Source organism: Phaethon aethereus, assembly GCF_964289735.1.
Source record: "Phaethon aethereus genome assembly, chromosome: 8".
Taxonomy (NCBI): domain Eukaryota; kingdom Metazoa; phylum Chordata; class Aves; order Phaethontiformes; family Phaethontidae; genus Phaethon; species Phaethon aethereus.
This window is the reverse complement of record NC_138584.1, coordinates 14322206-14335667: the sequence shown is the minus strand read 5'-3', so window position 1 is coordinate 14335667 and position 13462 is coordinate 14322206. Positions and strand designations below refer to the sequence as shown.

Genomic DNA, 13462 nt, shown 5'->3' with positions numbered 1-13462 from the left:
TCTTTCGTAGCAAAGTGAACACCACTAAATTAAAATATATTCTAATTTTTACATAATTTTATATATATTGTTTATCAAAATATTCTCTTAATACATATTTTAACACTGTACACAAGTTAATAAATGTCTTAATGAAACTCATTAGAAAGATATTCAAGCTGTCTCAACATTAAAAATTTAAATCTGTATATAATATGGGGTAAAATAATTTCCATAAATTCAACATCAGTGCATCTGCAGTAGTCATTAACAAGAAATTTCTGCCTGTTAAGAAGTCTCATTTTGGTGTTAAGGTTTTAATGTCTTGTATTGAAGATTCCTCCTCCAAGTGAGCAGCTTCCTTCCTTAGGTTCTTCTCCTTCATGAAGGACTTCGATTTTAAGAGCTCAACAGGTTTCACCAAAGCAGCAAGGCTTTACTACTGAACATACTCAGACTGAAGGGACTGTGCAGAGAAGAAAAACTGATTAAAACCCACTGGGGAGGTTATACTTGTATATAATATGCATTTTGCACTTAAGGATAGGGAGTAGGGGAAGGACAGGAAGAAGAAAAATGAACAGAGAGTTGGAGGGGATCTGAATCTCTGCATAGGTAAAGATGAATAAAATAGAAGAAACTCAAAAACTGGATAAAGTCCATCAGCCTTCCTATATCTACAGTTACTTTTCAAAACAAATTTTACAGATTCCTGAAGAAAGTGTTAAAAGCCCTTTAAAACACTACCTTAAAACAATACCTTAAAAACATGTTGAAAAGACGTATGATTGCAGTTACTATAATTGAATTGTTTCCATTTATCCTGAAGGAGAATCAAAGTGCTACTGTAAAAAATACAGGATACTTTAGATGTTGATTCAGGTAATGACATAGGAAACATATAGGGTGTAGCTAATTACTGAGAAAAAAAGCTACAGTAGTACTATTATGCACATGAGTAAATTTATCTATGATTACTAAAACCAGATGAAACCGAAGCACTGCAAATTGTTCACCTGGATTAGCAAGCAGTCAGTACAATTAAGAGGAAGGCATAACCTTGTCTACTCTATTTATTTACATTTTTGGTTCTACTGAAGTTGAAGGTTTTATTATAAAGTAATTAATCACTTTAGACAGCATCCAAACGTTTTATTACCTCCTATACAGATGTGTTCAGGAAGTCGTTTTGATGAATAAAGAGTCTTATCTGAGAGTGCTCTTTGCTGTACTAGTATGGTTATAAACAAATAACAAACAAAAAACCCAAACCATATTTTAAAACTGCATCAATTCATCAGAATTAGAGAGAACTACTGGAGAACAACATGAATCCCAAGAAAGCTCACAACCTTGGAGTCATCTTTTCCATTTTCCCTACTATTTCTAACTAGTCACTATAGAAATGTTCTTTGGCATCCATAGTGAAACCTATTAGAAGTGCATAATAGATGCACTATGTTGTTTAGATGTTTAGAGCTCTAATTAATATCACAAAGCCACTTTTTTCCTATATCTTAAGTCTGTGTATATTTCCAAAGTTGTCTTTTAAATGCATTTTCACATCTTTAAGATCTGAGACCATCTGGATATTCTTTCCTAGATTGAAAGAAGAGCTGTCAGCATATAAAGATTTGAATACCACTGACTAAAAAGGGTCTGTTTTTAGTACTGAATGGATTCACAATATGAAGGGTATCATTTACTAGAAAATACTTTACTGTAGAACTAAATGAATGTAACAAGTATTTTTTTCATTATAGGCTCAGAATCACCATGGAATACACAATCATAGAAGCTTATTTTTCCCCACTCCATTCTGTAATAATCATTCTGGATTATTAGCTTTGATGAGGGCATTTGTCAAGCTGTTTATTACATGTGCATAAGTGAGGCAGAAAGAACAGCCCTTCATTAATGAGCACTGGAAACTTCTGCTCTCAATGACCCTCAAAGCTTTCTCATTTTCAGATGTGTATTTTAAGAATCAGAAAGATGATTGCACTTAACTAGAGCAGTATTTAAAATGGATCCTTCAAAACAAATAAAGTTGATTAACAAATTATGAAAACTAATTATATACTTTCATATGTTGTACTAAAGTAACAGATTACTTTAAGCTTGGACAGATGAAAGATGGCCAGAAAGCACTGTACACTTTTGGTGATCTTGGGAACAGCTAGCATTAGTTGACAAAGAACTATGAAGAGCAGCCCTTTAGTTAGCAGACAGTAGTAACCATGAAGTCTACATTATAATTTAAATAAAAAGCAAACCATAAACTAAAGATTCTGAAGTTTAAACTGAAATTCTTAAAATTATTAGGAATCCAACTTACAGAAATATGGAGAAAATTAATGGCAACATATAAAAAGAACAAATATCCATGCAGCACAGATTGCTTGGAAACAAGATAGCATGTTTTGTTAATTTTCATTACAGATGGGTAGACAGGGTTTATTTATTTTCAAATTGTGAAATATGTTTTTCAGTGTTCCCACTCTCACCATAGCTCTACTTCGCATAGCAATGACTTCTTCCTAATGTTTCAAAGCCTTTCCTGAATACAGGAAAGAATTATATCAAAGCAGCATTTTTTCCAGATTAAGATTAATTGATGTGACTTCCCATAAAGTTCCTATTACTAAAAACATGGTGATATCCATAACTACTGAGCTGTTGTAAAGTATGCAGACTAATTTTGAGTCTGAAAAATTATATTATAGCTGGGGAGGGTGGGGAGGTTTTTTGTTTGGTGTGGGGTTTTTTGGGTTTGGGTTTTTTTTGTCTTTTGCAGTTAAGTAATTTGTGCTCTTAAATGTCTTCACATTGTCCAAAGAGATTGACTGTAATATTTCAAAGCCTGTAATTGTGATTTTTTTTTTTAAATCTTTCAAGAAGTTTTCCATTTTAAAATTTACATTCCTATCTCCTGTTGGCAGTGACTTGAAGTATGGCCTATGATTCTGAAAGGTTTATTAAAAACAAAAAGCCCAATCCACCTTTGCAAGTCACATACACATGCTGGTATTTAACAAAATCTTATTTAAAATAGAGGTAAAAATAGAAGGAAAAAAACAAAGGAAATTGACTGCTGAATTGCAATGATGAGAGTATAAAACAGTTAATTGAATAGAAATCTCCGTGTGTACTCTTACAGTGGTCCCATGCAGTGTCAAGCTTGGCATTTTATACCCAAGTATAAGACATTTAAAGATAGAAATAAGAATTAAATAGCTTCATTACAGTTAATGATATCTACTGAAGTTCATGCTGAAGCAACTGCTTAGATCACTATAATTTTTACTCTTCAACAGGAGGCACATAAAGCCTCTTGGAAGCAAAAATAAGCCACAGATCTATCTAAGCACTAGAACCGTATTCACATGCGTTCAACTTCAGGACCAAGTCAGTGGTGAGTTAACTTTTAAGAGGGAACAACCCTATAGCACTTAGGGCTATCTGTTAGGACTTGAACATGCACTTTTTCCAGATAATTTCAAAAACTAATTTAAAATTTTTTGAATTGTGCATCAACTCTCCCAAAACACTGTTGCAACAGGAATGTTGCAGCAGGCAAGAATTACTGTGAGTACACAAAATCTACTAAAATAAATCAGGATATATTATAAAAAATTCATATGCACTTGAGGCAATCCTCTGAGTCTCCTGTACTTACAGATCAGTAAGATGCACTATTGTTTGTCTCTTTTTGCAAAGACTATCCTATCTTCGTTAGTGGTAAGTTCTTATTAAGAAAAACAGTGCTATAAGAATAAAGATCATGTATATGATTTTTAAAATACTGCTACACTTCTCAATTTTTTTAAATTTTTCCATCTTGCCAGTTTCCATGGCAGCTATAGAAGCAAAAGGTGACTCATCTTAAGACTACCCAGTTACATACTCTTCAATAAAAATACATTTTAAAGAGTCCTATTTGGATTCATAATTACTGTAAGAACAAAGTAAAAATCTTATTGTGGTACTTTAAATGTGATTATACTCAATAAGAATATCTCTGCAACTTATAATTGCAAGAGGTTCTGTTTAATCAAAACATCCAATGTGTAAAATTTGCAAATAAAATATTTTATTTGGCTAGAATGGCAAGGTCTCTATTCGATGAAAAGAAACTTTTCTTCTAGTTCATCAGCATACAACAGCATAAATATGGTAAAAAGGAAGTGGATTATAAAGCTTACACTGATGAAGGACAAAAACTATTAGGAAAAAATATGTGTCTGACAACAATAGGAAGCTATAATCATGGTTATTTTAGTTCGTTTTAAATAGAATGTGGAACAACATTATTAATTTTTTAATGTTTCATTACAAAACTGACGAAATAATAACAACTTGAATAACTTTTTTCTCCCCCCAGTACGCAAGAGAAAGATGTACTTGCATTGCATAAAAATAAGTTCACAATTTCCTCACTAATGAGATTAAAGAACATTAATTAGAACTGAAAATTTACTGTCCTAACCATCTTAAAATGTTCCTGCACCACTGATGTTGATAGTCAACAAACTGAGAAAGAGAAACAAAAGTGATAGATTATTTTCTAAAATAGAGTGCCTATACAATTACAGATGGTTAGCTTGATATTTAACTCTGGTAAATTAGATTCTGTTAATAAAAAGAAGAGGAATATAATTCATATCATTTTAAGAGTGCTTTGATGAGACAAGTTAAATGAATAAACATAACCACCAGTATATGTAATAGACTTCTGTCATTATCTGATGTGTTCCAATTAGAAAAAAGGGCAATGTAATACAAACACTTACTGCAACAAGAGTAAGATTTGGCTGACAAAACTTCCAAGTAATTCCAGAATCTAAAGCATTGAAGTAGAAATCATTAAACAGAATTCTGCCAGAATTGGTATTAAGGCTTGATGCTACTCCATATTTTGTTCATGAGCTTAAGACCACTGAGGAATATCATCAAAACCAAAATAGGCAGATATTAGTGGCTGCAGTGGTAAGACAAAACAATCTTCCTTGATTGGTTAATTGGTCCCATTAAAAAAAGGGGAGGAAAAAAAAGGATGCTTTTATAGAGCCAAATGCAGAGTTCCACATAAAAAAACCCAAGGAATGCAGGACATTGGACTAAGATACAAGTCAGTATCTTGAATGGCAAGAACTTCCCCCCACCATGAACTCCCAATGCATTACAGTTAAAGAAGCTAACACAAGCTATAGATTTATAAGCAGGACAGCACTGAGTAGCAGCTTTCTCAACCTGGAAGACAAATGTTAGAGTGTTGCATCTACATCTTGAAAAAGGATTTTCAAAAACTGTAAAGTATTTGAATACTTTCCAAAAGGATCTTTGAGCCAATTTAGCTTATCAAAAGACAATCAAGTTGAGATGACTAGCATGAAATATCTTAATGACAAGAAAATAAGGTAATAAAAGGACTATAAAAGTGACTTAATAAAGAGATACAGCAAGTTTCAGATTAGAAGTGAAATGGTTTTAAGCATGACTCTATTCAACCAGTGGGACCAATTAGCAAGAAAAATTATATTGTCTTCAAAATAAACCACCATCAAGATGGATCTGTATTAGCCAGTAAATCAGAGGTTCACTACCAGAGATTAAAGGCATTCTGAGATTAAATGATCAAATAATCTACTCTTGTCTTAAACACCATGACATCACAGTAACTGCACTAAACTTAGTCAATTGTACATAAAACAGGTAACAATTTAGTGTGCTCCACTGTGATTATGATAGATACACAGGGCCATATGGTATATTTAGAAGCACATGCAACATTCAGGACATTTGAAAAACATCTTCCAAGCAGGAAAGCAGTTAAACTATTATTATATTGAAATAGGATTATTTTACAGATAAGTCAGAAACTTGTATTTTGCTACATAGATTTTGCATGGCATGATTCTTTCCAAGAAATGCTGCTTCTCACATCACAATATATAAAAACCTATAAAATAAAAATATATGGATATAGCATCTCATTTAAACATGACTGTGTATAACCTCTACTCCTAATCAGCAAATGATATAAAGCCAAGAAGTGTTCAAAGATAACACCCTTACATCCTTCCATGCATTACTAAGTCATTAAGATAGGTAGTAAGATTAAAAATGTTCTTAAAACAGGAGAAACATGCATTCTAGAAAGTTACTTTTTTCTGCAAAAATGTTTCCCAATCAACCTAAAGCTTCAAACTATGCCTAACATACTTCATTTAAATCACTTTAAGTCAATGGTTTTATTGCAAGGGAACAATTCATTCCCCTCTTTACTAAGATGCACATAGCTATTGTCCCTCTTTAATGTCAAGATGGCTGTTCACCTGTGCACAAATTGCTCTTCTCCTCTTCCTTAGGTTAAGCAGTAATCAACATTCTTCGCTTTTCTCCCTTTTCCTAAGTATTTTAGTCACCCTTATCTAAGAAGGAAACGCGTGCTACAATACTAGAAGAGACAGTTGCATTGTCAACCCAGCCCCTCTGCCCACATATATTTGGGGAATTTGTGTCAATTCCATTATGTTGAACCTTGAGGGTTTACAAGATTAAATAGAAATATAGTGCTAACCTAGAGTTCTGTAAATATCAAGACATAAAGAAGAAAAAATGTCAACCATTACTTAATTTCTCAGCCTATGCTTATGGAACAAGCCCACTAGCTTTGCTTTCAGTATTAAAAATTAGTTGTAGCATAAAGGTATGGCAACTACCTTTCCAAAGGTGACAATAATTCTTAGTTTTTAAGATGTTATAGTTTCATTCAACCTTTTCAGCTGTTTGAAGAAACGTGCTGATTGTTTCTGTAATAGTTTATGTTATCATTTGGTACTGCTGTAACTTTTGGCCTATTGTGAACAGTATCAGCTTATTTTCATGACTGAGTTACACTACAAGTTAAGGCGTTTCTGCCCCTTAGGGCTCTACATGTAGGTTTACATAGTTATGCATAATACACAGCTGTAAGTAGAATATGGAAAAAACCTCTAGGAATTGCTGCTGGCAGCATGTAATTTATAGAAGGTACAACAGAAAAGAATGGGGATGGGTTGACTTTCTAGAGCATTAATGTTCAAATACATTAAATATGAGACAATATTGAAGGTGAGAAATTAAAAAAAGATATCAGAAACTTTACCACGTAGTTATTCAGATGAGTGTGTGCTCTCTACTATTGTTGGTGTATTGACTTAAGTTCTAGTATACTCAACTGGAACCTCTGTCAGTCCTCCTGAGGACTGAACTTCTGTAACCATGCTGGATAAAAGACTGGGAACACCTAAAAGAGTTGACTTTCCAGAACCATCAGAATTCATGAAGAAACAACACTCATGGATGTATCTCAAATCAAACATCCTCGGCTTGCTACACAGCTTTTCACTTCTCATCTTTACACTTGGAGTAATTAAACCAAATTAGTTAAACTAAAACAGCTGTCTTGTTCTAGAACTGGTTTCATCATAAGAAAACTGGGCTAGTTTCTATATCCAACTTGAGAAAAATCTCAATTATACATAGTTTACCTCAATCCCATGTAGCAAGTAAAAACACAGCCAAATTAAAGACGTAAAACAACTTCAAAAACTTGAAAGGATGTGGCAATATTCAAGAATTCCCATGCAAATAAGTTACTGCTGATGTTTAAAGTAAAGCTTAAACTCAAATTTAAACTCAATGGAGACACTTAGTGATCCTAAAATCATGGAATATTAACATTTATTTCCAGATAAGCTGTAGCAGATAAGAAGTTAAATGTACTTTCAAACAAGGTGTCTGAAAGCATTGCTTTAGGTCAAGCACATCCTAGCACAGTTACTCTACTCCTTTTTCAGTGGAAGTATCCATTAAATTTATGGGAATACAGAATTAAGTTCTCTCAACTAACTTAATTTTCAGTGTACTTCATGTACTAGTTAGGTTTCAGTCACATATGCAACTTTATTCCACAATAGAACAGTAAGAATTTATTTCCTACTGTCATCTATCCTCATAAAGTACAATTCATACTCTCAAGCTATAAACACGTGGCTTCCGAACTGTAAGGAGTGCCACGTTAACAAGAGGGTAGATTCCCCCACTTCTTCAGGAAAAGAACACAAGCCACAAATGATCTTTTCGGCTGACATCCTAGTTACATACACTGTGTGTATTAGCTGTTTTAAGAGAGGGGACTCATCACACTCAAAAACAATAGCAGGTATAACACTAAAACTTTCTTTGTACAGAAACAATTTATCAGTGGCAAAGACACAGAAAGTGTAATATTCTGAAGTTAAGTTTATATGAAGTAATTTTATTTCCAGTGCTAAAAAAATAAAAATCTGAAGTGTCAGTACTACTAAACAAAGGCTGACAGGTCTAATTAATTGTAGGCAATATAGTCTATTAAAAACACTGCACTAATTTTTATAATTAGTAAGATATCAGATCTTTGGAAACCACATATTTTAAACATGTTTTGGATTTATAGTAGTAAATATGTTTATTATTTCCCTAAAATAGCTGAACTTATTTCAGATTTCATAACTGAAGTTTCTCTACTCTCTTCTCTGAATTTTGTATAGAATCACTTTCAAATTGCATTAATTTATCCGTGCATCCTTTTTATAGACTCTTTCATACAGAAAAAGGGCACAAAATAAGCCCAAGGCAGCAAAGTTGTTGAGGAATGAAAACTAAAATGGTGAGTCCATCAGAAATATCTTTCTCTAAAATAATTTTCATATTTGGTATTAGAAAAGGACTAGGTTTCAAGTCTAGTTGATTCATCTTTCAAATGAGCCCTATCTTTAAGAATGTTGTACCTTCCATTTAGTATGATACATACAAAGGTTTCTTTAAATCTGTTACTGCATGAAGATTAGGATACATAAACTTATAAACTATGTTATGGATAATTTGAAATAAAAAAAGTCTAAAGGGTAAGCAGGTCCACAAAAAAAAAAAAAGCTATCAGAAAAGGTGTTAGTTTAAGTTCAAGAGCAATTTATTTTTGTGAACCCTCCATGATCTAATGCTTGAAAGAGATGGGAAATAAAGCAGCTGAAATGATAATTACTTAAAAAGGTAACAGACAAAGGTGCTGCTCAGAAACATTAAAGCAAGTCAGAAAATTATGCTGGGTTAAGATTTTTTTTTTTGTGACAGCTTTGCTCGCAGAAGCAAGGAAGATAAGCATTGATAAACATTGATCAGATGCCTGAAAGTGCTGTTGTGACTATGAACTTACAGGAATTGATTGAGTCTGGTATTGTGCTGGAGGAGTTGTAAGGCCCATAAAGGAAGGTTGATGCGTACTCATCTGTCGTGGCGCTGTGAAAACTGGTTTGGCTGCTCAGGTTGTTGCCACTAGTGCTGTTTCTGTTGTATAAGTTGTTGTTCAGTTCATGGTTATTTCTGCGAGGCAGCTGCAAGCTGCCATTCAAGTGGCTGGAGATTTGGCTTACAGAAAAACCTGTCTTAGAGGACGATGATGTCATTTTGCTCTCATCATCATCTGAAGCAGCATACAGGTTCCCTAGTGAACTGGCTAGTCTGGAGCTTATGGAAACACTGAATGGAAAACACATGCGGGGGGGAAAAATACACACAAGGTATGTACAGATGTATAAAAAACAACAGACAATTCAGAAGATTTAGATAATAACAGACCATTCTGAAATAATTTGTGTTTGCACACAGGTTCGAAAACCAGAATTCTTTGTCAGGAGTTCCCAAACTTTGTTTATTCAAGCAGTACCATGGCCAGCTTTCACCTCTGTCAGACCATATGCCCATGCAGGAGATTGTGTTAAAAGGTTTAGGCTGTGTCTGATCTACATTGAAGTACTTTGTGTACACGTAACAGTTTAAGAAGTCCTCTTCTGTTTCTTGAAACCAGTAATGTGATACAGGTCCTCAAGTAACCAAGAAGCAATATGATAAAATTTGAGAAAAAGGTATTTCAGGACACCCTATATTTAAAGTCAGTTATTTTCTTCAAGTAAATATATGTGCCCAGAAGTTATTAAAAATGCATCATTCTAAATTTCATTTAGCATCCATAATTACTTGGTACAATAGTAATAATGGAATTAAGTAGCAATAAATCAAGGGTTCATAAAAATTAATTACCACTCAGTATTCTTCTGAAATTAATAGACTTGTGGGAATACTTGCAAAATTTTGAATAAATTCATGAGTTAAAAAAAAAAAAAAATCAAAAAACAAACTGAGCAACCTAATACTATTTCTGACTTGATATAATCCCATCAAAACTCTCACAGTTCATGTTTTGGATTTTGTTTGGTTTTAAATCTGCAGGCAACTAAAGTTTGGGTAGTGGAACAGCAAGTCACTTTGTGAGTGAATTTAACCCTTCTTACACGCAAGAAGAGCAAGTGCTTTATAGACTGCATATGTGGTGAAAACCATTGTAGTATACAGTAATTATGTGTACCAAAATGAGAAGAAGAAAAAAAAACCTTTTAAGGTTAGAGCCTGAGGATGTGGGAATTCTGCTTATTCTTTCTGCAGATGGTGAATTAACTGCCATCACTTTGGAGGCCTTCAGAGGAGACGTGGATCCTTCTGTGCTACCTGAAGTATTCAGTCTAAAGAGTGCAGAGTTTTAGTGAGGAGCAAGATTTTAAAAATTGAAATATACATCTCAAACACATACAATCTTTCAATACATAGACAGGTATTTTAAAAAGTGGGAATTCTCAAGTCTGACTACTGAGAAATCAACAACAAAAATGCAACAGTTTGGCTGTTTTCCAATATCTTTTCAAAAAACCTTTTGAATATTCCACTCTCAAGTTTTTCCCCTGCTGTACCATATTATACAGTTACAGGCTATTTTTCACCTTGATAATTTGTGAAGGTTAAGTGTCCATTTTGTATCAAGTTTATTGTAAATTTCATTATAAATTTTAAATATTGTAAATTTGAGAAAGAACACTTTTTGTGCTATAAAGCAAGTACGAGCAGAAAAAACCAACACTGTAGCTTTCATGAGAACATCACTGTTTCCAGGTGACAGCAAGAATATTTTTATAAAGTTGCACAGTACATACAGCTCTTTTTTCTAGGGTGGGACTCTCAATAACCAAATTCTTCATAGATAATGAGCTGTAAGTATGGTACACTGGACTACTCAAGAATGTTAGCATTATAGCTGTCCATATTAGTTTATTAAAAACTAATAAATGAATAGCCTCACAGCAGAATGAAATGCTCTCCATCCTTAGACCAGGGGATATTACCATGATGAGCTCTTAAAGGACGAAAGACCTTGGGTACAAGCTACAAGCACAGAAGGAATGACATTGAGCAGAAATATCTTTAATTCTACACCAAGAAAGGGTAAATGGACATCTCCAAGGTTAGACATCTGGACTAATCAATCTCAAAAATCCAGGTTGTCACAAAACTGAAGATAATGAGTTCTTTTCAATATTAATGCTTTATAAAGACAGATATTTTGTCTTACATGTTGTATTTTAGATGCAGTGGGGTAAAGGATACAATGGTTACAAAAACCCGAAAGACTCAGTTCTGCCATTCCTATAACTCTCAAAATTAAGTCAATTTTCTACATTTTATTTTCTTTTGGAGGGGCACTGTCAGTACTGATTTGAGATTAGTACAGGTCATAAATTAAATAAACATTTAGAAAAATGAGAAGAAAATATTGTTGGCTCCACAAAGTTCTGAACAAAGCTTGTAGTAAAGTGTACAATGAGGACCTTGTATTAAAATATGAAAAGGTACTAAACCTCAATATTTATCCAGTACGGCTTCTTAAAAAAAAAAAAAAAAGGCTGATTGTATCCACTAAGCAATACCTCTAGTTCATCTACTGAAACACACATGACAAAAATTGTGATATGCAGGCAATATGTAGCCAATGTAGACTTTCTAGACAAGTATTTAATTTTACAGAGATAAAGTGGTTATGAGTTAACTAGTCACCCTTCATAGCATAACTGCATAGATATTAGAAAATGTGACTGAGGAAGTTACTTGTATGTGCTAATTGTCTATTAGGAAAAATTCGAGATATCCCTGAAGTTCCACCCCCCATTCACAGGTATTTAGAAAAGTTTGTTACCTGCCACTTCTCAGAATTCTGAAATTGCTAATCAACTGATGTGATAAGTGTAATTTGAAACAGTGAAAATTTAAGACCTGAGTAGTATACATTTAGAACTATAATTTTAAAGTTAATACCTGAAAGGTTGTGATATTGACCTTGTGTGCAGTTTCATGTCTTGCAGCCTAAAGAAACCAAAGCAGCAGTCTTTATCAAAGAATAAAAAGCCTTTCCCCTCCCCCAAAGCATACTTGCATGTCTCATACTGGCTTTGAAGTACAAGACTAACAACAGTTAAGAATTATTGACAATCACTATTTTAATTTACAGTTAAACAATAGAGAGGTACTTCAAACGTTTATTTTCAAGCTTCACATTTTTATTGGTTCTGAAAAATTCTGAATTTATATAAGGAGTCTAGAAAAGTAATCATAGAAAGATAACTAAGTTCATTGAAGAATATTTTATTTGAGACACAAGTTTTATAGTGCTAGACAGATATAAGTTTTAAGGTTTTGAAATATTTTTGTACTTTGTCTTTTACTGCTACATAATAAGCAGGTATCCTGAACTGGGAAACAGAGGAAAAAAGAAATTAATAAACCAAATCTGCAACTAATAGATGTATACCTAGACAAATTTCCACCACAGAAGGTGATGCAGCTAGTGCCACTACCTTAAGCAAGGCCATGTACTTGCCATAAAGATCTGATAGCACAGACTGAATTTAAAATTGCAAATTACCTCAGAATTAATTAATTACCTCAGAGCTCCAGTTGTAGCAGAACATGGCCGTCTCCGACCTTTTAAGGCATTAAGCTTATCTCCCTGCGTCATGCCATTCTGAGCTTCCACACCTGTTTTGTCTTCAAAATCATTCTAGGAAACACAAAGTATGCAAGCAAGAAAACATATCAAATCCTTAGGAGCAGTGTAGTTTCAGAGTATTGAACATCTCCTTCACAAAGATTGTATCTTAAAAGACTAATCTTCAGTCTGCTGCATACATGGGGCACTACTCTGTCTTTGCACAGTTCCAGTAAATTAAATGTGTCACAGCACAAATGCACATTCACAGAGCCTTTTTGCAGAATCTGACCACAAAGTCAGTTCAGGATGCTTGAGTAACACCAGTATTTACTTCAAAGGAGTCTGTTTTTATAGAACTTAAACTTCAACTCCTTCCTAACTACTTTTAAACTTACCATCAATGTGGAAGGGAAACAGTAACACAAAATTTTGTGATACGCAGAAGATGAGGAAGAAATTTAGATACAGTTGTGTGTCTGGCAAGAGGAGCTAAAAATCAACTTTCCTAAATTACTAGATTTTTTTTTTTTTAAATAAAAAGTTCTCATCACGTCTAGAAAAATACAGTTTTGAAAAAAAATTCCC

The 13462-nt window shown here is 33.5% G+C and overlaps 1 protein-coding gene across 1 annotated transcript in view; it reads right to left on the bottom strand.

Annotated features, from left to right (window-relative positions):
• Positions 1 to 431: 431 nt before the first annotated feature.
• The window catches only part of CDC14A (cell division cycle 14A), a gene marked incomplete at its 3' end in the record, with an annotated part of 58867 nt that continues 45836 nt past the window's right edge, over positions 432 to 13462 (bottom strand). The window contains exons 12-16 of the mRNA XM_082003287.1: positions 12831 to 12946; positions 12205 to 12252; positions 10455 to 10583; positions 9221 to 9543; positions 432 to 445 (exon numbers count right to left, since the gene is read on the bottom strand). Of these exons, the coding sequence (XP_081859413.1) occupies positions 432 to 445; positions 9221 to 9543; positions 10455 to 10583; positions 12205 to 12252; positions 12831 to 12946 (630 nt within the window). The remainder of the gene's footprint in view (positions 446 to 9220; positions 9544 to 10454; positions 10584 to 12204; positions 12253 to 12830; positions 12947 to 13462) is intronic.